The 22,548-nt window shown below is 51.7% G+C and overlaps 1 protein-coding gene across 9 annotated transcripts in view; it reads right to left on the reverse strand.

Annotated features, from left to right (window-relative positions):
- Positions 1 to 4,572: 4,572 nt before the first annotated feature.
- KSR1 (kinase suppressor of ras 1) overlaps positions 4,573 to 22,548 on the reverse strand; it is a 160,985-nt gene continuing 143,009 nt past the window's right edge. For 6 of the 9 annotated variants that reach the window (XM_025281018.3, XM_025281019.3, XM_025281025.3 and 3 more), the window contains 7 exons: positions 20,396 to 20,492; positions 16,854 to 16,987; positions 16,036 to 16,167; positions 14,531 to 14,666; positions 12,842 to 12,975; positions 9,570 to 9,650; positions 4,573 to 7,668 (listed from right to left, as the gene is read on the reverse strand). In XM_025281018.3, the coding sequence (XP_025136803.2) occupies positions 7,590 to 7,668; positions 9,570 to 9,650; positions 12,842 to 12,975; positions 14,531 to 14,666; positions 16,036 to 16,167; positions 16,854 to 16,987; positions 20,396 to 20,492 (793 nt within the window). In that variant the 3' untranslated portion in view covers positions 4,573 to 7,589. Of the gene's footprint in view, positions 7,669 to 8,563; positions 8,949 to 9,569; positions 9,651 to 12,841; positions 12,976 to 14,530; positions 14,667 to 16,035; positions 16,168 to 16,853; positions 16,988 to 20,395; positions 20,493 to 22,548 lie in introns of all 9 variants that reach the window. The other 3 variants (XM_025281020.3, XM_044939520.2, XR_003107994.3) reach the window with 2 other exon arrangements.

Raw genomic sequence — 22,548 nt, forward strand, 5'->3', positions numbered from 1 at the left:
AAAGCAAAATGGCTGTCTGGGGAGGCCTTACAAATAGCTGTGAAAAGAAGAGAAGCGAAAAGCAAAGGAGAAAAGAAAAGATATAAACATCTGAATGCAGAGTTCCAAAGAATAGCAAGTAGAGATAAGAAAGCCTTCTTCAGCGATCAATGCAAAGAAATAGAGGAGACCAACAGAATGGGAAAGACTAGGGATCTCTTCAAGAAAATCAGAGATAACAAAGGCACATTTCATGCAAAGATGAGCTCGATAAAGGACAGAAATGGTATGGACCTAACAGAAGCAGAAGATATTAAGAGGAGATGGCAGGATACACAGAAGAACTGTACAAAAAAGATCTTCACAACCCAGATAATCACGATGGTGTGATCACTAACCTAGAGCCAGACATCCTGAAATGTGAAGTCAAGTGGGCCTTAGAAAACATCACTATGAACAAAGCTAGTGGAGGTGATGGAATTCCAGTTGAACTATTCCAAATCCTGAAAGATGATGCTGTGAAAGTGCTGCACTCAATATGCCAGCAAATTTGGAACACTCAGCAGTGGCCACAGGACTGGAAAAGGTCAGTTTTCATTCCAATCCCAAAGAAAGGCAATTCCAAAGAATGCTCAAACTACCGCACAATTGCACTCATCTCACATGCTAGTAAAGTAATGCTCAAAATTCCCCAAGCCAGGCTTCAGCAGTATGTGAACCGTGAACTTCCTGATGTTCAAGCTGGTTTTAGAAAAGGCAGAGGAACCAGAGATCAAATTGCCAACATCCGCTGGATCATGGAAAAAGCAAGAGAGTTCCAGAAAAACATCTATTTCTGCTTTATTGACTATGCCAAAGCCTTTGACTGTGTGGATCACAATAAACTGTGGAAAATTCTGAAAGAGATGGGAATACCAGACCACCTGATCTGCCTCTTGAGAAATTTGTATGCAGGGCAGGAAGCAACAGTTAGAACTGGATGTGGAACAACAGACTGGTTCCAAATAGGAAAAGGAGTACGTCAAGGCTGTATATTGTCACCCTGTTTATTTAACTTATATGCAGAGTACATCATGAGAAACACTGGACTGGAAGAAACACAAGCTGGAATCAAGATTGCCGGGAGAAATATCAATAACCTCAAATATGCAGATGACACCACCCTTATGGCAGAAAGTGAAGAGGAACTAAAAAGCCTCTTGATGAAAGTGAGAGTGGAGAGTGAAAAGGTTGACTTAAGGCTCAACATTCAGAAAACGAAGATCATGGCATCCAGTCCCATCACTTCATGGGAAATAGATGGGGAAACAGTGGAAACAGTGTCAGACTTTATTTTTCTGGGCTCCAAAATCACTACAGATGGTGACTGCAGCCATGAAATTAAAAGACGCTTACTCCTTGAAAGGAAAGTTATGACCAACCTAGATAGCATATTGAAAAGCAGAGACATTACTTTGCCAACAAAGGTCCGTCTAGTCAAGGCTATGGTTTTTCCTGTGGTCATGCATGGATGTGAGAGTTGGACTGTGAAGAAGGCTGAGCACCGAAGAATCGATGCTTTTGAACTGTGGTGTTGGAGAAGACTCTTGAGAGTCCCTTGGACTGCAAGGAGATCCAGCCAGTTCATTCTAAAGGAGATCCGCCCTGGGATTTCTTTGGAAGGAATGATGCTGAAGCTGAAACTCCAGTACTTTGGCCACCTCATGCGAAGAGTTGACTCATTGGAGAAGACTCTGATGCTGGAAGGGATTGGGGGCAAGAGGAGAAGGGGACGACCAAGGATGAGATGGCTGATGGCATCACTGACTCGATGGACATGAGTCTGAGTGAGCTCTGGGAGTTGGTGATAGACAGGGAGGCCTGGCGTGCTATGATTCATGGGGTCGCAAAGAGTCGGGCATGACTGAGCGACTGATCTGATCTAAACCTTTGCTCAAAGTAAAAGAGTCTCCTCTTATTTCCATGTTGTTGTTTAGTCGATAAGATACGTCTGACTCTTTGTGATCCCACAGACTGTAGCCCACCAGGCTTCTCTGTCCATGGGATTCTCCAGGCAAGAATACTGGAGTGGGTTGCCATCTCCTTCTCCAAGGGATCTTCCTGACCCAGGGATCAAACTCATATCTCCTGCACTGGCAGGTGGATTCTTTACCACAGAACCACCTGGGAAGCCCTCTCACTTACACGCAATGTGCATATTACTCACCATTCAAGTCAGCTCCAAGGCCACATCCTCCATGAAGCCTGCTAGACAGACTGAGGGACTCCTTCCTTGGGTTGCCACCAGCTGAAGTCAAGGGTTCTGCCTCTTTCCTGTGCCCCAGCACTTTGCACCATCTTTTGAACACAGAGGTGCTCAATAAATGTCTGGCCAATAAATTCCCCAGTTTCTGATGAGAAGGATGTTCTGGAGTCAAGCTGTGGCCCAAGTCCTGGACTAGCCACTGACCAGCTGTGTTATCTGGGGTAGATATCTTAACTTCTCTGTGCCTCAGCTGAAACATCACAACAGTTCCTACCCCGGGGGTGATGCTGTGAGGACTAGATTAAGGTAAGATGATGTGCAGAAAGCACTTCCTTGGCTCAAAGGATGTTGGTTCCCTGTGGCACCCATCTGTTTTGCTTACCCCAACCTCCTGCTTACCTCTCTTTTTTTTCTAAACAAATTTTTTAAATTTAAGACTTTTTTTTAATGTGGACCATTTTTAGTCTTTTTTAAAATTTATTTTTAATTGGAGGATAATTGCTTTACAATATTGTGTTGGTTTCTGCCATACATCAACATGAATCAACATAGGTATACATATGTTGTGGAGAAGGCAATGGCACCCCACTCCAGCACTCTTGCCTGTATAATCCCATGGATGGAGGAGCCTGTTGGGCTGCAGTCCATGGGGTCGCTAAGAGTCAGACAAGACTCAGCGACTTCACTTTCACTTTTCAGTTTCATGCATTGGAGAAGGAAATGGCAACCCACTCCAGTGTTCTTGCCTGGAGAATTCCAGCGACAGGGGAGCCTGGTGGGCTGCCGTCTGTGGGGTCACACAGAGTCGGACATGACTGAAGCCACTTAGCAGCAGCAGCAGCAGCATACATATGTTTGCCTGAAAAATCCCATGGACATAGGAGCCTGGCAGACTACAGTCCATAGGGTTTCAAAGAGCTGGACACAGCTGAGAACGCTCACATACATATGTTCCCTCCCTCTGGAACCTCCCTTCCACCTCCCCAGGTTGTCAAAGAGCACTGGACTTGAACTCCCTGCATCATACAGCAAATTTCCACTGGCTCACTGTTTACATACAGTTAAGGTATATGTTTCCTTGCTACTCTCTCAATTCGTCCCACCCTCTCCTTCCCCCACTGTGTCCACAAGTCCTTTCTCTACATCTGCATCTGCATTGCTGCTGCTGCTAAGTCGCTTCAGTCATGTCCGACTCTGTGCAAACCCATAGAAGGCAGCCCACCAGGCTCCCCCGTCCCTGGGATTCTCCAGGCAAGAACACTGGAGTGGGTTGCCATTTCCTTCTCCAGTGCATGAAAGTGAAAATCAAAGTGAAGTCGCTCAGTCATGCCCGACTCTTAGCGACCCCATGGACCGCAGCCTACCAAGCTCCTCTGTCCATGGGGTTTTCCAGGCAAGAGTACTGGCGTGGGGTGCCATTGCCTTCTCCGCATATGCATCGCTGCCCTGAAAATAGGTTCATTGGTATCATCTTTCTAGATTTCATATATATGAGTTAGTATACAATAATTATTTTTCTCTGACTTACTTCACTCTGTATAATAGGCTCTAGGTTCATCCACCTCTTTAGAACTGACTCAAATGTGTTCTTTTTTATGGCTGACTAATCTCCCTTTGTATATATGATTCTATACATAGAAAACCCTAAAGATGCCACCAGAAAATTTATAGAGCTAACCAATGAATATAGTAAAATCTTTACAATATTGTCTGCTTTATATCTTGGTTTTTTGGCTGCAAGGCACATGGAATCTTACCTCCCTGACCAGGGGTTGAACCCACACCCTTTACATTGGAAGGTGTAGTCCTAACCACAGAACCACCAGGGAAGTCTCACATTTCTCTCTTTATAACTGGCAAGGAGAGGCTCCTAAAAATAATATTCAGATGAATCTTACTTAGACTCCCTCCCCTCAAGGCTTTCATAAGACAAAGACCCCTCCAGCAGAGGAGACAGTGACAGGTCTGAGTATGTTACCAGACCATCACTGTTGGGGGTAGGATGACCTTCTTCTGTACATCATGAGCTTTGATGCTCTTATCTCTATTCCTTCATATGTTTAGAAATATCTGCCTCCAAGGTCCAGGCAAAATTTCTTTCCCTGGAGGGAGCTCCCAGATGGGGCCAACACCCTGCCCCCTCCCTTCCTGCTCTCCTACGCCACCCATCTGAGAGCCCCCCACCTCTGCCCCACTCATCTGGAATGGACCCAAGGAGACACAAGGCCCAGACACCTTGGTACAATTTTATTCACAGACTCTAGACACCCAGGCTGGGCCTGGCACAGTGTTCTTGCCAATGGCAAAAAAAAAAAAAAAAAACCACAAAAATGGATAGTGCACATCCGTTAATACTAACCATTTTAATTTAAATTAATAGCATTTCTGGAAGACAAATGCAGTTGATAGAAAATATAAAAACTTTTAATATACAAATTTTACATCACATTCAAAAAAGCAAGTGTGTGCCTCGTGGCCTCAGAAGATGCTGGGTTTGCACACACAGATGAAATCCTGGCCGACACTGCAGCATCGCACAAGCTCCCTAACTTGCTTCACATTTATATCTCCACCCAGCCCCCAAAGCAACACAGACAACCCCCACCACCCCCACCAGGGGCTTACAGGGCATGCCACGCCCCTCAGTGATCACAGGAAGAAATGCTGTGAGAGGGCAGAGGGATTCCAGGCCCTGTACACGTCTTTGATTTGGTGGTTAGTGTGGAGACGTCATCTTGGCTACACGCCACTCACAACTGGTGGGGAACTCGGGATTCAAGACCTCGGGTTGGATGGGGACCCAGGGTTGTGGCTCTGGTGTTTAAAGGCATCAGGAACAGATCCCAGGGGTTTGGAGGTGAGGCTGGGGAGTGGAGAGTGGTGGGGGGCGGGGCACAGGCTGAAGGTTGAAACTTGGGCTCCATTCTCAGACCCCAGGGGACCTCTGCAGCCCCCGAGATCTTGTCCAGGAGGGCTCCCAGCTTCTCCATCCCTTTCACAGTTGGCTGTGAGGGCTGAATTCACAGTATCTGCCATCCTTCATGTGTTTCCAAAGCAGATGGGGGGAGCACACGGAAGGGCAGGCGTGTCTTCCTAACCTCAATTCACAGTCACTTAAATAGAGACAAGGTGATGGGGACCACCTGGGGAGCTCCTCAGCTGCTTCTCTTCAATAACAGGTAGGGCAGAGGCTCAGACTGAGAGCAAGAAGGCATCCCAGGGCCCGGGAGAGGAAGGGGGTGGCCCCCAGTCCCACCCTCCGGGTTCCTGGCAAATCATCAGTTTCCTAAACGCGGGCACTGTGACTGCTCCCCTCCAGGGCCCCCAGCACTTGCACACAGTAGGCACTCAAAGAAAGCTTCCTGAACTGACCCAAGAGTGTGACACCCTTCAAGGGGAAAAAAAACCCAGACTGACTGTCCATGGGCAGTGAGGTAAGTCCCATTTACTCAGCTGCCGTCCCACCCCTCAGGCCACCTGCTCGTCCAAGGGTTCAGAGGGGAAACGTGAGAGGCATGAACTGTGACCTCTGGGAAGGAGCCGATGTGGGGGGAGGAGCCTGATGATCAGAGGAGGCGGAGTCACATGCCAAGTAGAGTGGGGAGATCAGGGGAGAGGCTGACCTGTTGGTCAAAGGGATGATGGGGAGAAGCCAAGCGTCCCAGAGACAAAAGACCCCCCCAAGCCAAATCTAGCTGGTTTACAGCTTCTCCATCTTCCTTCCCACACACCCAGCAGGTAGGGTTGAGGTGCTGTTGGCCGGGAGGCCCGGGTACCCAGCACAGCTGTTCAGCTGTGCCCTCCCAGCAGGGCCGCCAAGGGATGCTCAGCCCAGAGCCGGGAAGGTCGCCCCACAGTCTCCAGGCCAAGCAGCCCATTTCACGTGACAACTTGGCCAGACTCCAAGTTCGGAGCCTGGTTAGACAGGTGTACATAAACCCCGTGGGAGGGCCACGTGCCTTCTCGTCTTGGCTCCAAATGTGGACATGGGTTGTGGGTCTGAAGACAATCTCCTTTCCACTTTCATCACCCTGGGTCATTTTTGGCTTTGGAGCCTGATACGCCCTAACCTTCACTGAAGGGCTTCTCTGCCATTTGGAACTTTCCTCCTTAGGAGTCAGCTTCTAATGAGGACAGGCAGGACCCTCTCATATCCTGGACTTTCCCAAACCTGGTTCCAACAGACACAAGCCTTGGTGCTCGGGAAGATTCTGAAGGTGGGGGGCTTGCTAGCTGGGTCTAAACGAAAGGCGGGGCACACACCTCCCACCTTATCTAAGAGCTCTGAACATGGGCAGAGGAGGAGTCAGGAGCAGGCTAGGGTGTTTCAACAGGACTCAGGGGTGGGCAGTTACAGAACTTTGGCAAGATCGATGATGGGCTTCTAAAGGGCCAGGGCACCCTGTGATTGGGAGAGTGGGCTCAGAGACCCTGCCTGCCTCTTCCCCCACCTTCTACCTTCCCTGTTTTCATGGATCAAGCTTTCACGGTGTACACAGCTGCTGGGCTGGGCCTTAGCACTGGGGTCAAATGTTAGTTAAGGACTGCGATGTACCTAAACAGTTGAAGTCTTTCATTCTATCTCCCAGGTGCCCCGCTGGGGGCTTCATGAAAGAAACACCTCCATAGGCAGAGGAGACCCTGGCTGGGAACCACTGGATCAGTCCAGATGGTATCTGGATTTGATCTGTCTCTGCTTTTCCAGAAGATATGGACTGGGTTACAGGGGTCAAAGGTGAACTCAAGCTGTCTGCAAACTCCTGACCCTGTTAATCCAGCTCAACTCCTGGTCAGGGTCTAACCTGCAAGAGGAGGAAGAGACCGCACCTCTTTGATAGGATGAGGGGTGATGGGATTTGGGGCCAAAGTAGAAGCCTGGTCAAACCCTGTGGTTGCCACCCCCCAACCCCGCCCATCCTGCCAGGAGACCAGCCACAATCACGATGCTTTTCTTCCTCTGGCCCAGTGTGGGTGCCTCCAGAAGGGAGGGCCACTTCTGCCATCCTGGCCCACGGTGCCAGCAACCTCTGCACAGACCGTTTTTTTTTTATTATTACCTATTGTACAACCTCGAGTCCAACTCCGCACGAACATATATGTAAACATTTGCCGCCTGTCAGGACAGGTCTGGTTGTTGGTGATGTCATTTTAAGAAACGGCAGGTGCAGCTCCATCTCCGGGACCCAAGTGTTTTTGTAGATGAATGGTCTAAGTCAAGGCCTCGTGCTCCTGGTTTGTGGCACTTAGGAGGGTGGCTGGCATTTTGAACAGCATTGTTTTTGTTTTTTTTGTTGTGGTGGTGGTTCGGATGTTTGAGAGACACATTTAAGAAAGAAATACGTTGTCAGAAAAACTGCACAGCTGGCTACATCTTTGGATTACTGGACTCCAGGATGCCCAAGCCAAACCTTTCAAACCGGGGTACAACTTTGCTGCTGTTAATGCTGAAAAGAGGAACAAAAACAAGAGTTATAGCCCTGCAAGTTTTGATCAGAATTTGGGCAAAGTTAGCTAATGAGCGGGCCAGTTCCAGAAGCTCCGTAGAGGACCCGGCCGCACCAAGAAGTGGGAGTGATGATAAGGCCAGTGGCCTTGGCAGAGCTGCTCCTGGTCACACCTGGCCGGGGGTGGGGGTGGGGGGCAGAGGTGCTAAGCCTCAGCTCCCTCCTGGAGGGCGGTGGCCTGTTTGTCTCGAAAGCCCCAGCGCCCCGCGTGCCCAGTAACTGCTGCGGGCTCATTCTCATTGGCAGCTCATTCTCAAAGCTCTTGCTCCGAGTGGAACTGGGAGGGAAGAGAAACTCAGCCCCAGCCTTGAGAGTGATATTTGCATGCTCCTTCTAGAAATGGTCCTCAAACGCGGGGGTGCATCAGGGCCATCTGGGAAGCGGGTTGAAATACAGGTTCTCAGCTTCTGCCTCCAGACACCCAGATTCAGGTCTTGGGTCAGGAACCTACGTTTGGTAATACATGGAGGACCTGTGCGTGACCTGTCAGCCACACTCGTACCAAATGCTGGCTTGGGGTCTGGTACTTTCTGTTTACACAGGGCAGGTGGAAGGGGAGTGATGTTGTGGGGGCGGAGGGATGGACGGGAAGCTTTCTCGCAGTTGTTTGGAGACAGGCCCCACCCCCTTGCTTCAGGACGACTTTCCCAGGTGTCTGTGCGGCCGAGGACACAGCCCTTCCAGCTGGTGTCTTTCACGGCAATAGAACTTGTGATGTTACACACCAGCCCGCCAGAGGGGACCGCAGGCAGCTCTGAAATCATTCCACTCCTTGGCTAAGATCCTCGTGGGTTAAGAGCCAAGCAAAACCCCGCCCCCTGTCCCAGGGACACACCCTGCGAAGGGCCGGTATGTTGCAGGGCGCGGGAGAGGGGGGATCTCTCTCGTTGAGTTGTTAGTAGGGAGACGGGACCACCCCACAGAAGTGCTGCAGAGAGATGAAGTTGCGTCCAGGGAGGAGGTGCCGGGTTGGGGGTTGCTGTTACGGAGACCCTCCGTGGAAAGCTGTTACTCAGGCACACACAGGGCCACAGGGCAGGGCGAGGGCCAGTTTTAACAAACAAAGCAGAAAGAAGTCCCAGCAGAGAGGCTGGGGCGGCAGGATCGCATTCCCTGGGTTAGTGCCCGCAGCGCTGTTTGAGCTGGAGTAGAAGTCGCAGTGCAGAGCGTGGATTAGGAAGAAGAAAGCCCCGAACATGCAAGGCAGCCAGGCCTACAACCTACAGGAGGAGAGACAAGAAGGGAGAGAGCAGAGTCAGAGCCTGAGACCATGGGGAGGGGGCAGGGGGTATGCTAAGGCCTGGCCAGGGCACAGGGCAGGGGCTCCTCCTTCCCTGTGGACAGAGGAAAGGACATCCCCATTCCAGTCCATGCTTGGAAGAGAGCCTGGCATAGAAAACTTCCCCCAAGCTTTCCTCTGGGACACAGCCACAGAATGCTGAACAGAGATCAACCAGCAGGCCCACGGCTCCTCATTGAAACTGACATCTTGGAGTTTACTATGTCTGTTCCCTGTATTCTCTTCTTTAAGATCCAGCCAGAAGGGCTTCTGGGGACTCAGGCCAGCCATCTGAGTTCTTGCCCTCCCTAGAACAAGCCATCGTCTGCCACGGTGTGTGGACTGAGGCCCTGCCACACGCTGAGTCTGCTCTCAGCCCAGGGAGAGAAACAGCCTGCAGGGCCCTCGCCAGTGGCCATGTGAGCTGCCAGAGCATCACTGTTATTTATGGGAATACCACATGCCAAGAAGGGGAAGCTGGATGCAGAAACAGTAGGAAAGAGGATGTGCAAAGGGTTAAACGCAAACAGGCCGAGGATCGGGGAAATGGCAGAAGACACACTATTCCTCCAGGACTGGACAGTTGTTCCTAAAGTCGGGGTGACCGGAACGTCCTTTCCCGTAGTAGCGGCTCCGCCAGCGCCTGGGAGCGCCCGCAACCATTTTGCCAGGTGTGGGAGGAGCGCAGTCCAGCAGGTGATGGAGATGGACACCCAGCGTGGGCGGGTGGAGGGGGGCCCGCAGGAATCAGGATGGCAGGAGGAGGGGAGATGACAGGACAGGCCAGCACATCCACCACCCCCAGAAAATAAAAATAAGCAACAAGATCGATGGAAAAGAAAAGAGAAAATGAGAATTAGAGGCTTGAGTGTGTGGAAGTAAAAATCATGAACAGAAAGCTTTGATACAGATTTGTTGAGGTATGCTGGCATTCTTTCCCTGCAGGGGCTAAAACTGATCACTTTGGGCAGGAAACCACCCTATTTGTGACTCTCTATCCCACGTGTAGAAAAAGAAGGTGGGGCTCCATGGCTTTTCAGGAATCTGGAATCATCTCCTGAATGTCAGCACCCGCTCAGTGCAGCCTTCTCTTTGGGGGAGGAGAAAATCAAGGCCTGGTTTGCTAAATGAGCCACCCAACATCTGACAGACCAGATCCTTGAACTTCTTATGAGACCAGGAGAGCCCCAGGCTCCCACCCAAACCCAGCTCCCATGACTGTTCTCTTGGGAGACCCTTCCTCAAGCTCCCGGGGGTGAGGGCAGCGTGCCCACAGAGGCTGGGTTTTTGCCTGGCACTCAGCATGTTGTCATCATTCCCTCCTTCATCCCCTCACCCACCAAATATTTACTGAGTGATTACTACACCCCCAGGACTGTGCTAGGAGCTGAGAATACGGAGGCGACAAGACAGCATCCTGCTCGGAGGGCTTACGGCGCACGTCTGCCCGTCTTTACCCTAGACCATCAGCTCTGTGCTGTGGAGGCCCGGCCCTGGCATGTGACCTCAGGTGCTGTGGAGGCCCGGCCCTGGCATGTGACCTCAGGTGCTGGTGGAGGCCTGGCCCTGGCATGTGACCTCAGGGGTGGTGCAGCTGCCAGCCACCTCTGGGAAAAGCCCACGCCTCTGACAGCAACATCCTGTCACCCACTATTTGTACTGGACTCTGATCCATCTGAAGTGCAAAATACTGAATCGAATCTTCATCATAAGGTAAAGTATTCCCTCACCACATATCGTCATTCGTCAGACCGTCCCTACAACGGGCTTCGGTTGCCACATTTCTTCAACAAGTTCTCCTCACAGGTACTGCCGGGCTGACCCAGCCTGGGCCTCTCCTCCCCTTCAACTCTAAGCTTGGTTTGGTTTATTTTCAAAACGACCTGGCAAACTAAGTGTCTGTCAAATCAGGCCACAAAAAGTGATCATTTTAGAGTCGTAAAAAATACAAAACAAACAAACAACAACAACAAACGTGTGACAGAGACCATATGTAGCTCATTCTGGAAGAAGGAGGTACCAACACCACCACACACATGGGGAGGTGTGAGATCTGGGTACAGCTTTTCCGGGGGCTATGCTCTTGCCCTCCCTCCAACTCCCATCAAGAGAGGCACCACTTGGGACTCCCCTGGTGGTCCAGTGGCTAGGACACCCAGCTCCCAGTGAAGGGGGTCTGGGTTTGATCCCTGGTCAGGGAACCAGATCTCACATGGTGCGGCTAAGACACACTGTTGTTCAGCAGCATAGTTGTGTCCGACACTTTATGACACACCAGGCTTCCCTGTCCTTCACTATCTCCCAGAGTTTGCTCAAACTCATGTCCATTGAGTCGGTGATGCCACTGCAGCCAAATAAATATTTTAAAAAGAGAGAGAGAAGCCCCACTGTATCTGTTCTATCTTCATGTTCTGGGGCTGTGGCAGATTTCACTTCTAGAAAGTGCCTTTCACCTTAAAAGAAAGTTCAAAGCCATGAATCTTGCCCAAGAGTCCAGCCACATGTGACCTGCCACTTGTTTCTGTACAATCCACAAACCAAGAATGTCTTTTTTTTTTTTTTTCCACCTTTCTAAATTGCTGGAGGGGAGGGAATCAAAAGAAGACTATTTCATGGCCTAAAATAATAGGAAATTCAAGTTTCAGCATTCATAAGTAATGTTTTACTAGAACCAGTCAGCCCGTGAGCTTACGGGTCTGTGAGTGCCCCCACACCGCACAGCAGAGCTGAGTTGCTATGACACAGATCGTATGCAGTTGTGTCACTGCTTTGCACACTGCTGGGTGCACCACAAACCCCACTGACAAGAGCTGTCACTCGAGTTTCCCTCTCGGACTGCAAAGCTGAACTATTTCCCATGTTTAGGCTATGTCTGCCCACCCCTCCACTTTGTCCAGCTGTGGAGCTGAGGCCAGAACAAGGAAGGACTTCCCCAGATTCTCGCAGAGGCAGGGCAGGCGTCTGTTTATGAGGGATCTGGCAGAGAGAGCCAGAGAGACAAAGAAAAAGGGAAAGGAGGCAGAACTCAGAAGAGAGGAGTGGAGACCACCCTGGCACTGAGGCTGCCGAGGATCAGGATTACACAGAAGGAGGGTGGGCCTCCAGCGTCTAAGCGGCACTTAAACCCCAGAGATGCAGCCCCAGTAACAGGTGGCTGCTCAGAGGGCTGAGAGCTCTGTCGGGAGACTGCCATTTTAAGCAACAGCCGCTCTGCTGGTTTTGGTGAAGCTCTGTTTTGCCCTTTCCCAGGCAGAAACTTCTTGTTGGGGCCTTAGCCTGGGCCCAGCTTTAGCACTGAGCTGATAACAGTGATATGGAGGTTTTCACAGAGGAGGACGGGAGACACCAGCCTGTGGAAAAGTCTCCAAAATAAATGTGATGAACAGCAGACTTAGAGAAGGAACTTATGGTTGCCGGGGGAAGGATGGTGGAGGGGGATTTAGGGAGTTTGGGATGGACATGTATGCACTGCTATATTTAAAATGGATAAGTGATAAGGACCTACTATATAGCAAGGGAATTCAGCTCAATGTTATGTGGCAGCCTGGATGGGAGGGGAGTTTGGGGGGAGAATGGATACAGTATATGCATGGCTGAGTCGCTCTGCTGGGCACCTGAAGCTACCACAGCATTAACTGGCTGTACTCTAACATAAAATAAAAAGTTTTTTAAAATGTGGTGAACAGAATCCCAGTACCCCTTGGGCAAGGGAATGAGTCCCCTCTGGCTAACCAGCTCTAGGGGTTCCCTAGGTAGAAGTCTCAGGCAGACAGAGCAGATGGTGCCCCATCCCCAAGACACCTGGCTGCAGGCCTGGCTCCGAGGGGTACTTACTCAGCAGACTTCCAGAAGTGCCCAGGGTGCGAGAGCCGCCGGTTCAGCTTGGGCAGCTTCTCCAGCATGTCCATCAGCAGGGGGAAGCTGGGCCGCTCCTGCAGGTCGAAGGCCCAGCAGGCGGACAGGATCTCCTGCAAGGCGAGACGCCACGGGAGGGCATGAGAGCTGGCAGGGAGCAAGAGTGGCGCAGCAGAGGCCCTCTGCCCAGGGTCCCTTTGATGCTCCCGGGCACCACCCCTCCCAAGTTGATGGTCCCTTGACCCTCCTGCCGACACTGAGGTGACCAGCCATGGCTGGAATACAGCCAAGAAATAACTCAATTTCAGAAGCACTCTCAGGCTTCCAGTTAAAATGAAAAGCATGGGCCTGCCTCTCCTTCCTTCCTTGACCTCCCTGGAATAACAGTCACAAAGCCAAAAGACAGGTCAGAAGAAAGAGATCACAGACGTTTAGAATGGAAAGCAGAAGGCAGCGTGTTGACAGGTGAGACATAAGATATTCAGAAGGTGTACAGGGTGGGGCTGCAACAGAGGTGGGAGCCTGGGCATTGCAGGAATGGAGGCTGGAGTGATAAGACCGACTGGGCGTAGGGCAGAGGAGTCGGCAGAACAGCTGTCTTGACCACCCCAAGTGATGGCAAAGCCTTTCTCCTGCTGCCTACTCTCTGGATCCAATCATCTACACTGCACCCCCATTGGCCTTTCAATTCAGGAGAACTTCCTGTAGAAGAGAGGCCTGCACACACGACCAGGCAGGTGGGGACCTAGCAAGGACACTCACAGCCTAGGTGGCACTTTACCTGGACGAGCGCCAGGTGGTCCCCCCAGAGGCCTCCACTGCCGTGGTGCCCAGGAACCCCCTGGAGCTCCTTATCAACACCCCGCTGGCATCTGTCTGCTCCAGGCCCACCTGACTCCTGAGCGCATAGCTAACACGAAAACACCGCCCCTGGACTCCTGCACGTATCACGGTGCCAGGCGGGGTGAACTTACACACTGTGATGCAGAGAAACCATCAGTCACTCGAGGGCAGCAAACCTATGATGATTTGGCCTCTTGAAAACGAATTTGCTAGGGAAATCTTGACTAGTTCTCGAACACTCGAGAAAGACGTGGAGGAGAAAGATCTGATACTACCACAACCCCACTGTTTGTACTTTAGGGAGTGAAATTTGTTATTATCTTTCTAGTAAGTAACATACAGGCTTTATTATCTTTCTCATAATTTAACAAAACCAAGAGCTTTATTTCCTTTTTTTTTTTTTTTTAAAGATAATTGTTTTTTAAAGATTAACAGTGGGGTAGTGAAGGATACAGGTTTCATGTGTGTGTATATGTGTGTGTTTATACTCAGTCATGTCAGATTCTTTGCGACCCCATAGACTGTAGCCCGCCAGGCTCCTCTGTCCATGGGATTTTCCAGGTAAGAATACTTGACTGGGTTGCCATTTCCTACTCCAGGGGATCTTCCCAACCTAGAGATCAAACCCATATCTCCTGCGTCTCATGCATTGGCAGGCAGATTCTTTACTACCCACCACCTGGGAAGCTCACAGGCCTCCTAGCCAGCAGCATGGAGGCCAGCCTGACATGCAGCGGTTCCACTTCTCAGGTGGGTGAAGGAAGGGCAGCCAGGCACTGGCCCTCTAGCCCCACCGCCCTCTCCCAGCACAGGGCGGCTACTCACAGTGACTTCCTTCCCCAGGCTGACGGAGGCCAGGACTCGCTTCATGCCCTCTCCACTTCCAATCTGCCAGATCAGGGCCTCTGCAGCTTGGTTCTTGAAGGGCCAGTCTCTGGCTTGCAGTTCATACCAAACAGTCCTGTGGAGACCACCCACACACACGGCGTGAGCTCCTGAATGGCTCCGCTCAGCTCACACTAGCAGGGCGTGGGGTGGGGTGGGTGGCGCCTGCTGCCATGATGCCTGGAGCCCAGCCTGAGGACCTGGGACCCTCGGCCCACCTTCCTCACCCGCCAGACTTCTGGGACCACCCTGAGTCCACCAGGGGCCCTGTGCTCCCAGTGTGGTGAGAAGTCTGAGACACTGCCAGCTCTGGGCAGAGATCCTGGTACAACCATTCAACCTCAGTGGGGTGGGTGCCCACGGCCAAGGTCCTCTGAGGAGTTATAGGAATGCCCAGCCCTGGGCCTGGCACACGAAGGTGCTCAGGAAATGACAGTGACAGGTCAAGGCAGGAAGAGCCCACCCATGAGCAAAGGATCCCCCAAGAGATGATGGCATGGGGCCCTCACTCTGACCCTCCAAGTCCCCTGGCCTTTCTCGACTTATCTGCATGGGACCATCTCCATTAGACCCACCCTGACCAACACAGGGACGGGGTGGAGGGCACGTGAGGATACTGAGTAACTCAAATGTGGGGAGGGGAACTGAGTGTAAAACACACCACATTTTTGAAAGCTCTGTGGCATAAAATATCTCCTGAATTTTTTACATGCTGAAATGATCATATTTTTGCCATACTGAGTTAAATATCTATTGAAACTGATTTCACCGGTTTCTTTTTTAATGTGGTTCAGAGGTTTTATGCATCTGGCTCGTGCTTTATTTCTACATTTCTGTGTCTGTCAGAATGCCAGCTCTTCTCAGCACACAGCTGGAAGCTGCCCCCTTCTCCCAGGAGGACAGCTCTTGGTTAGCTCTGGAGACTGTCCTTGGGGAGCAACAGGTGAGAAGCACACCCAGAGTTAAGCATTTTATGCGTGTGTGCTCAGTCGCTTTGGCTGTGTTTGACTCTTTGTGACTCCGTGGACTGTAGCCTGACAGGCTCCTCTGTCCATAGGGATTCTCCAGGCAAGGATACTGGAATGGGTTGGCATTTCCTCCTCCAGGGGATCTTCCTGACCCAGGGATCAAACTCACATCTCATCAGGTTTCCTCCATTGGCAGACAGTTTCTTTTCCACTAGGACCACCTGGGAAGCCCCTTAAGTATTTTATACAATTACCTAATTGGTCCTCACGAAACTGCTCTACCAGGGAGGAGCGCTATTCGTCCCATTTTACAGGTGGGGAAAACAGAAGGTCAAGGGCACAGTCACTGGCCCAAAGAAGCAGCTGAACCAGCCTCAAAGCACATCCCCCTGCCCCCCAATAGCCAGCAGGACCCTCTGTTTCAGCCACAATTGGCCTCAGAGGCCCCAGGAAGAGGGACACCAGGCGCCTCCTCACCCGAATGCATAGACGTCGGCAGCTTTGGAGAAGGGCAGCTGGTCCTCGTCCTTCCCGGGGGTCATCTCCCGCACGATCTCGGGGGCCAGGTAGCACAGCCAGTCATGTGACAGCTTCAGCTGGTTCTCACGCCTGGAGGCCAGAAGCCAGGGCAAGGACAGGGCCTTTAGTGGGCAGCAGCGAGGCCTGCAGGGCACAGGTCTGCCCCAGGGCTGGCACGCCACCACAGGCGTGTACTCAGTTGCTCAGTCGTGTCTGACTCTTTGCAACCCCGTGCACGGCCCAGAAAAGCAGCACGCCGATGGGGCACTTGCCAAGGCACCCGTGCTTTGGGGGAATGTTACAGAGGAGTGATAAGCAGATTCTTCTAGAAAAGCAGGCCAAGGACTGTGTTGGCCGGGAGCTGCTCCCGAGGGCGCTGATTCTCTACCCTGGGAGAGCAGAGGGAATCTCCGTGCAGGAGACAGGAACTGCCTGTGGAGCTCACAACCTGGCCTGGGGCTGGCTCTCCCTCCTGCGGTCCTGAGGCTGGGGGAGCGGCCCTTCTCCTTCAGGATTCGTGGAACTAGAACCTGACGCTGGGAAAATGGGAGTGAGGGGACCCAGCCTCCTCAGCGGTCAGCCTGAGGATTAAGTACTACGAGGGACCTCAAGGTCACCCAAATCTGATTCTGAACCGGAACCACAAGCGCAGGAGCAGAGCAGGCCTGGCCTTTCCTATAGGGAGGGCTGGCCCTTGGCCACCGACAGGGAGAGTGCCCAGGCCTCGGGCCCACCAGCACGGCCCCAGTCTCTCTGGACGCCCAAGGCCAACTGACCGTCCTTCTCGTACGACGCCCGAGATCCCGAATAGCCCGAAGTCTGTGATGACCACTTTGCCGTTGTCGTAGAAGACGTTCTTGGATTTGAGATCTTTGTGCACAATGCCCTTGGCGTGGAGGTACCCCATGCCCTGGAAGACAGAGCCTCACGTCAGGGGCGGAGGGAAAATGGACGACGATGGCTTAGCTTCTACCCTGGGCCAGGCCCTGAGCCAGATGCCTTACCCCAGTCCCCTCATTTAACCTTCGCAGCCCCATGCAGTGTGACTGTCTCCTTTTCACAGAGGAGGAAACCCAGCCTCAGGGACAGGCAGCCCCCTGCCCGGGTCATGCAGTGGTTAGGCAGCACGGCTGAGATCTGGTTCCAGGCCAGTCAGCGCTGCCGCCCCACACCCACTTTATACTCAGAAGAAGTGCAGAAAGGGGGGATGGGGGGCTCTGGGGGAGGGGTGGTCAGGAAGTGTATGAAGGTTCACCGTGATGCTGCCCTCCGTGTTTTGTTTGATTTCTTTTTTAATATTTTGGCCATGTTGTGAGGCATGTGGGATCTTCCCCAGCGAGGGCTCAAACCCATGCCCTCTGCATTGGAAGCATGGAGTCTTAACCACTGGACCTCCAGGGACATCTTTACCCTGCGTGTTGAGTCACAAAAGACCCAAGGATTTAAGGTCTCATCAGGCTTTGCACAGCTAGCCTCACCTCTCAGGCTGAGCAAAGGCTTGGGCTGGGAGTGGGGAACAGAGTGGAATTCCCGCAGGGGGAGTCCCCGAGCTCAGGTGGCCCCACTGCCCGTGCTGCCATAGAAGTCCTGGACTAAGACTGAAATCCGGGTCAGATGATTCGAATTCACTGTGTGGCCTTGGACTTGACTTCTGAGCCTCAGTTTCCTTATCTGCCAAGCGCCAGGTCAGGGCTGGGGGATTTCTAACCAATGCCCTATTTGCACCGAACGCTGACTGGCCAGGCACATGGGACGTGGGTAACCTGATGCAGGCATGCTCTCATCCCAGGCCAAACCGAGGACTCCCGGGTACCCTGATGTGCTTGGGAATGGGGAGAGGGGTACACGATGCCACAACTGAAGTGGGCATCCTTGCCAGGTCAGAAAGAGGCACATGCAAACCCACCTCCCTACCTCCCACATCAAGTGGTGCTTCTCACGTGAAAAATCTCCCTGCCTTCAAAGGTATCTCGGGGTGAGGAGGGGAGAGGTCAACAAGTCCCATTGAGGAAAGAGAAGGAATGAGCTGTGAGGCAGAAGCAGACAGAACTCAGCCCAGCCCAGAGCTTGGACCAAGTGGGCCTGGAGCTCATCCGAGAAGAATGTACGCAGGCGGATGCTCTTCTGTAAGAGAGGGGAGGGCACGGGGTTCACTGTGGCCACTCCCCTCAGGCCTACTGAGAGCTGTCATCCCACCACGGAAGCGGGGAGGTTTCAAAAAGAGTGACTTACTCTCTCCCAAAACTCCATCCTGAATGCAAGATGATTCCCCTTAAAACATCTGCCCACTTCCCAAACCAAACCAAGGCACAAGGCTTCCCCAGTGACCGAAGAGAGCCAAAGAGCACACCTTGGGTTGAACAGGGACCAGCTGTGTGACGAGGATAAGTGGCTGCACCTCTCTGAGCCTTGTTAATAAAACAGGTGCCACAGCCTCAAACAGCCAGAGACAAGAAAGAAAGTGCCCGGGTCTGGAACACAAACTCTCCTTCCTTCCTATAATTTCACAACACTTCAGGGGTGGCCCCCCAAACCCTCTAACCAAAGGTCTGCTGCTGCTGCTGTTAAGTCACTTCAGTTGTGTCTGACTCTGTGTGACCCCATAGTTAGCAGCTCACCAGGCTCCCCCGTCTCTGGGATTCTCCAGGCAAGAACACTGGAGTGGGTTGCCATTTCCTTCTCCAATGCAGGAAAGTGAAAAGTGAAAGTGAAGTTGTTCAGTTGTGTCTGACTCTTCATGACCCCATGGACTGCAGCCTACCAGACTCCTCTGTCCATGGGACTTTCCAGGCAAGAGTACTGGAGTGGGTTGCCATTGCCTTCTCCGAACCAAAGGTCAAGACCCCATTATTATATTTTGAGCCTCCAAGTATCACAGATGCATACAAAAGGAAGTGGCTTAGAAGTTCCCAGAAGAAGGGGGATGGGGAAAATAAATGAGCCAGCAGAGAGCTTGCTTCTGGCTCTGCAGCTCCAAAACCTTTGAGCAACTTCTACCCTGGAATCTTCCAGATGACTCATTCAGCCGAACTCAGCCAAACTCAACATCCAGACTCCCCCACTGTCCTGACAATAAGGAGACACAACAGTTTGGGGGAGCAGGGCCCAGCAGGTTTGGGGATATCATAGAGTAGGTTTAACACTGCAGCTCCCCCCAACTTCTCTGTGATGAGACAGACTACAGGTGAAGGCATACATGTGATATTTTGGTTTGGGGGGGGGCTGCAAAAGTTTAATGCAATCATTTGTGGTTGTGTAGTCACTAAGCCGTCTTTTGTGTGTGTGTGTGTGTGTGTGTGTGTGTGTGTGAGACTCTTTTTTTGATCCCATGGACTGTAGCCCACCAGGCTCCTCTGTCCATGGGATTTCCCAGGCAAGAATACTGGAGTGGGCTGCCATTTCCTTCTCCAGGGGATCTTCCCGATTCAGGGACTGAACCTGCGTTTCCTGCATTGGCAGGTGGATTCTTTACCACTGAGCCTTCAGGGAAGCCCATGCATTCATTTTGCTATGTGGAAATGTCATGGAGAAATCTTGGTGTTCCTAAATGTCACTGAGATTTCCATCTTTTCCTTTCCAATGATGCGCACACATGATGGATGGAAGGAGAGAGGGAGAAAAAAAGAAAAAAAGGAAAACTGAAGACAGGACAGGGACAAAAACGTGGTGGGAGCTGGTAAGAGAAAGCTTTTCTGCAAAAACAAGAACCAGGAAGAGGAAGCCCATCCAGCCCTGATGGAGTTTTTCTCAGACCATGTCTGCTGCTAAATAAAGAAACAAATAAGCCTTTCTTTCACTTTTGTTTAATTACTTGGAAAAGATGGAAACAAAAGAAAAAAGGCTGCCTGAGTTGAACCTGAGGGCCTGGTCTGCATGAAACTTAGATTCAGAAACTTTAAGGCAGAACACCTGCCGCAAACCTTAATTCTAACAGATGCTCACCAAGCGCTAGTGGTCCCGGGCTCAATGCTCTCTCCACGGATTATCACAGTTTACCTTTGCACCAATCCAATGAGGGAGGTGACGCAGGCAACCCCATTTTACAGGGGAGGAGGCCGAGGCTCAGAGAGGCTAATCGACCTGCCCGAAGTCACACAGCTGGTACCACCAAGATTCAAACTCAGGCCATCTGTCTTTAAAGCCCACTGCATTTCTCCAGTGTGTTCAGTTCCCAGCAGACAAGACAAAAAAAGAGGGAAGGAGATGGAGGTCCCATCCATGAGGCACCCAAGCTAAAGGGAGAGACAGAACAGCCGCCGCCACAAGCCTGACACCGGCAGACGGATTGGGAGATAGCTAGGAGCTCTGGAGCCGTTACCTTAATGATCTCCTGGGCGATCTGCCTGGTCTTGTTGATGTCCAGAGATGTCTTGGGGTCCCTCACAAACGAGTGCAACGTTCGTCCCTTGCAGAAGCTGTGAAGAGCAGAGAGTCAGGCAGAGATCTGGGGCCCGTGCAGCCTGACCTCAGCCCTTGTGGAGCCAGGGAGAGCTGTGTCCACCAGCTCCATGCCCTGGACCCTGGGTGCCAGAATCCTTCTTGACCAACCTGAGGCCATTCCTTCTTTGTTTCATTTTGGTCGCGCTTCATGGCACATGGGGACCAGGGATCGAACCCTGCCCCGTCATGGAAGTGCTGCGTCTTAACCACTGGACCACCGGGGAAGTCCCCCTGATGCTCATTGCTGCAGGGGCCCAGCCTGAATGGGCAAGAACACACGTCCCCTGAGACCTCTAGCCCACCCACCATAGAACAGGAAATAGTTCACTAAGTTTAAGGATTGCTCAGTTGTGTCCAACTCTTTAAGATATAGAGTTCATGGAATTCTCCAAGCCAGAATACTGGAGTGGGTAGCCTTTCCCTTCTGCAGGGGATCTTCCCAACCCAGGGATCAAACCCAGGTCTCCCGCATTGTGGGCAGATTCTTTACCAGCTGAGTCCCACATTTAGAGCAGTGCACCTGCTCTCGTGGTTCGAGGCAGGAACTCACCCACTCAAAGTCAACCAGGGAAGAACCTGGCCTTTTCAGGCTGTGACCAGGCAGCATCAGGGCTCTGGGATCTCCATAATGACTTTCATGATCGTGCTGTTCTCAGATCACGGGGTTTTTTAATGACAAGGCTGAATGTGCAGTGGAGCAGGGGCGGGGGCGGCTATCAGCGGTGTCAGGGTGATTATATTAGATAAGGGGCTTGGATGTTGGAGTCCCTACCTGTGCTGCTGCTGCTGCTAAGTCGCTTCAGTCGTGTCCGACTCTGTGCAACCCCATAGATGGCAGCCCACCAGGCTCCCCCATCGCTGGGATTCTCCAGGCAAGAACACTGGAGTGGGTTGCCATTTCCTTCTCCAATGCATGAAAGTGAAAGGTGAAAGTGAAGTCGCTCAGTCATGTCCGACCCTCAGCGACCCCATGGACTGCAGCCTTCCAGGCTCCTCCATCCATAGGATTTTCCAGGCAAGAGTACTGGAGTGGGGTGCCATTGCCTTCTCTGGCCCCTACCTGTACTGACTCCTAAAACCTGGGGTGAGGGACTTCAGTGGTTAAGAATCCGCCTTGCAATGCAGGGGACTCAGGTTCGATCCCTGATCGGGGAACTAATATCCCACAGGCCATGAAGCAACTAAGCCAGCATACCACAATGAAAGATCCCATGAGTTGCAACTAAGAGCAGACACAGCCAAATAAATACATAAATATTTAAAGTAAAAGCTGGAGTGAGGAAGGACGTAGAGAAAATGGGTGGCTTTACTGCTGCTCCAGGGAGAAGCCGACTTAAGCCATCTGAGGTAGGGGCTAGTTTTTAGGAAACGTCTCCAACGAGATAACGACCCTCAGGGTCTGGAGTATCGGTTGATGGTTACGTTTCCATGTTCCAGCCTCCTCAGCCGCGTTAAATGTTTTGTTAATGTTCTTTTATTCTTCTACTATATGTGCTAAGTAGCTTCAGTCGTATCTGACTCTTTTCGACCCTGTGGACTGTAGTCCACCAGGCTCCTCTGTCCATGGGATTCTCCAGGCAAGAATACTGGAGTGGGTTGCCATTTCCTCCTCCAGGGGATCTTCCCGACCCAGGAACTGAACCCATGTCTCGTGTCTCCTGCATTGGCAGGCACTAGTGCCACATTCCCTTTAAGCAGACTCAGATCTCTCATCTGGGTAGATGAGAGAGAGACGGAAGGCTGAATGATGGACAGCACCGAGGCTGGGGTCTGAGGGACGCTGAGCACCTCCTGCATTGGCAGCTGGACTCGACAACTACAGCCACCGGAGAAGCCCTTAAAAACATGAGTGTACACAAACTCATTGATGGAAGGCATGATAAGGAACTGTTTACAGTACCCATCTTTGTTTACTGAAGCACCCAGGTAGGGTGGGAGGAGACTGGTTTTCACTTTGTGCTTTTCCAGAAGATTTGAATTTTCTCTCTTTTAGGTATCCTTTCATTAATTTATTTATTTAATGTCAGTGGG

Source organism: Bubalus bubalis, chromosome 3 (genome assembly GCF_019923935.1).
Source record: "Bubalus bubalis isolate 160015118507 breed Murrah chromosome 3, NDDB_SH_1, whole genome shotgun sequence".
In the NCBI taxonomy this organism is placed as follows: domain Eukaryota; kingdom Metazoa; phylum Chordata; class Mammalia; order Artiodactyla; family Bovidae; genus Bubalus; species Bubalus bubalis.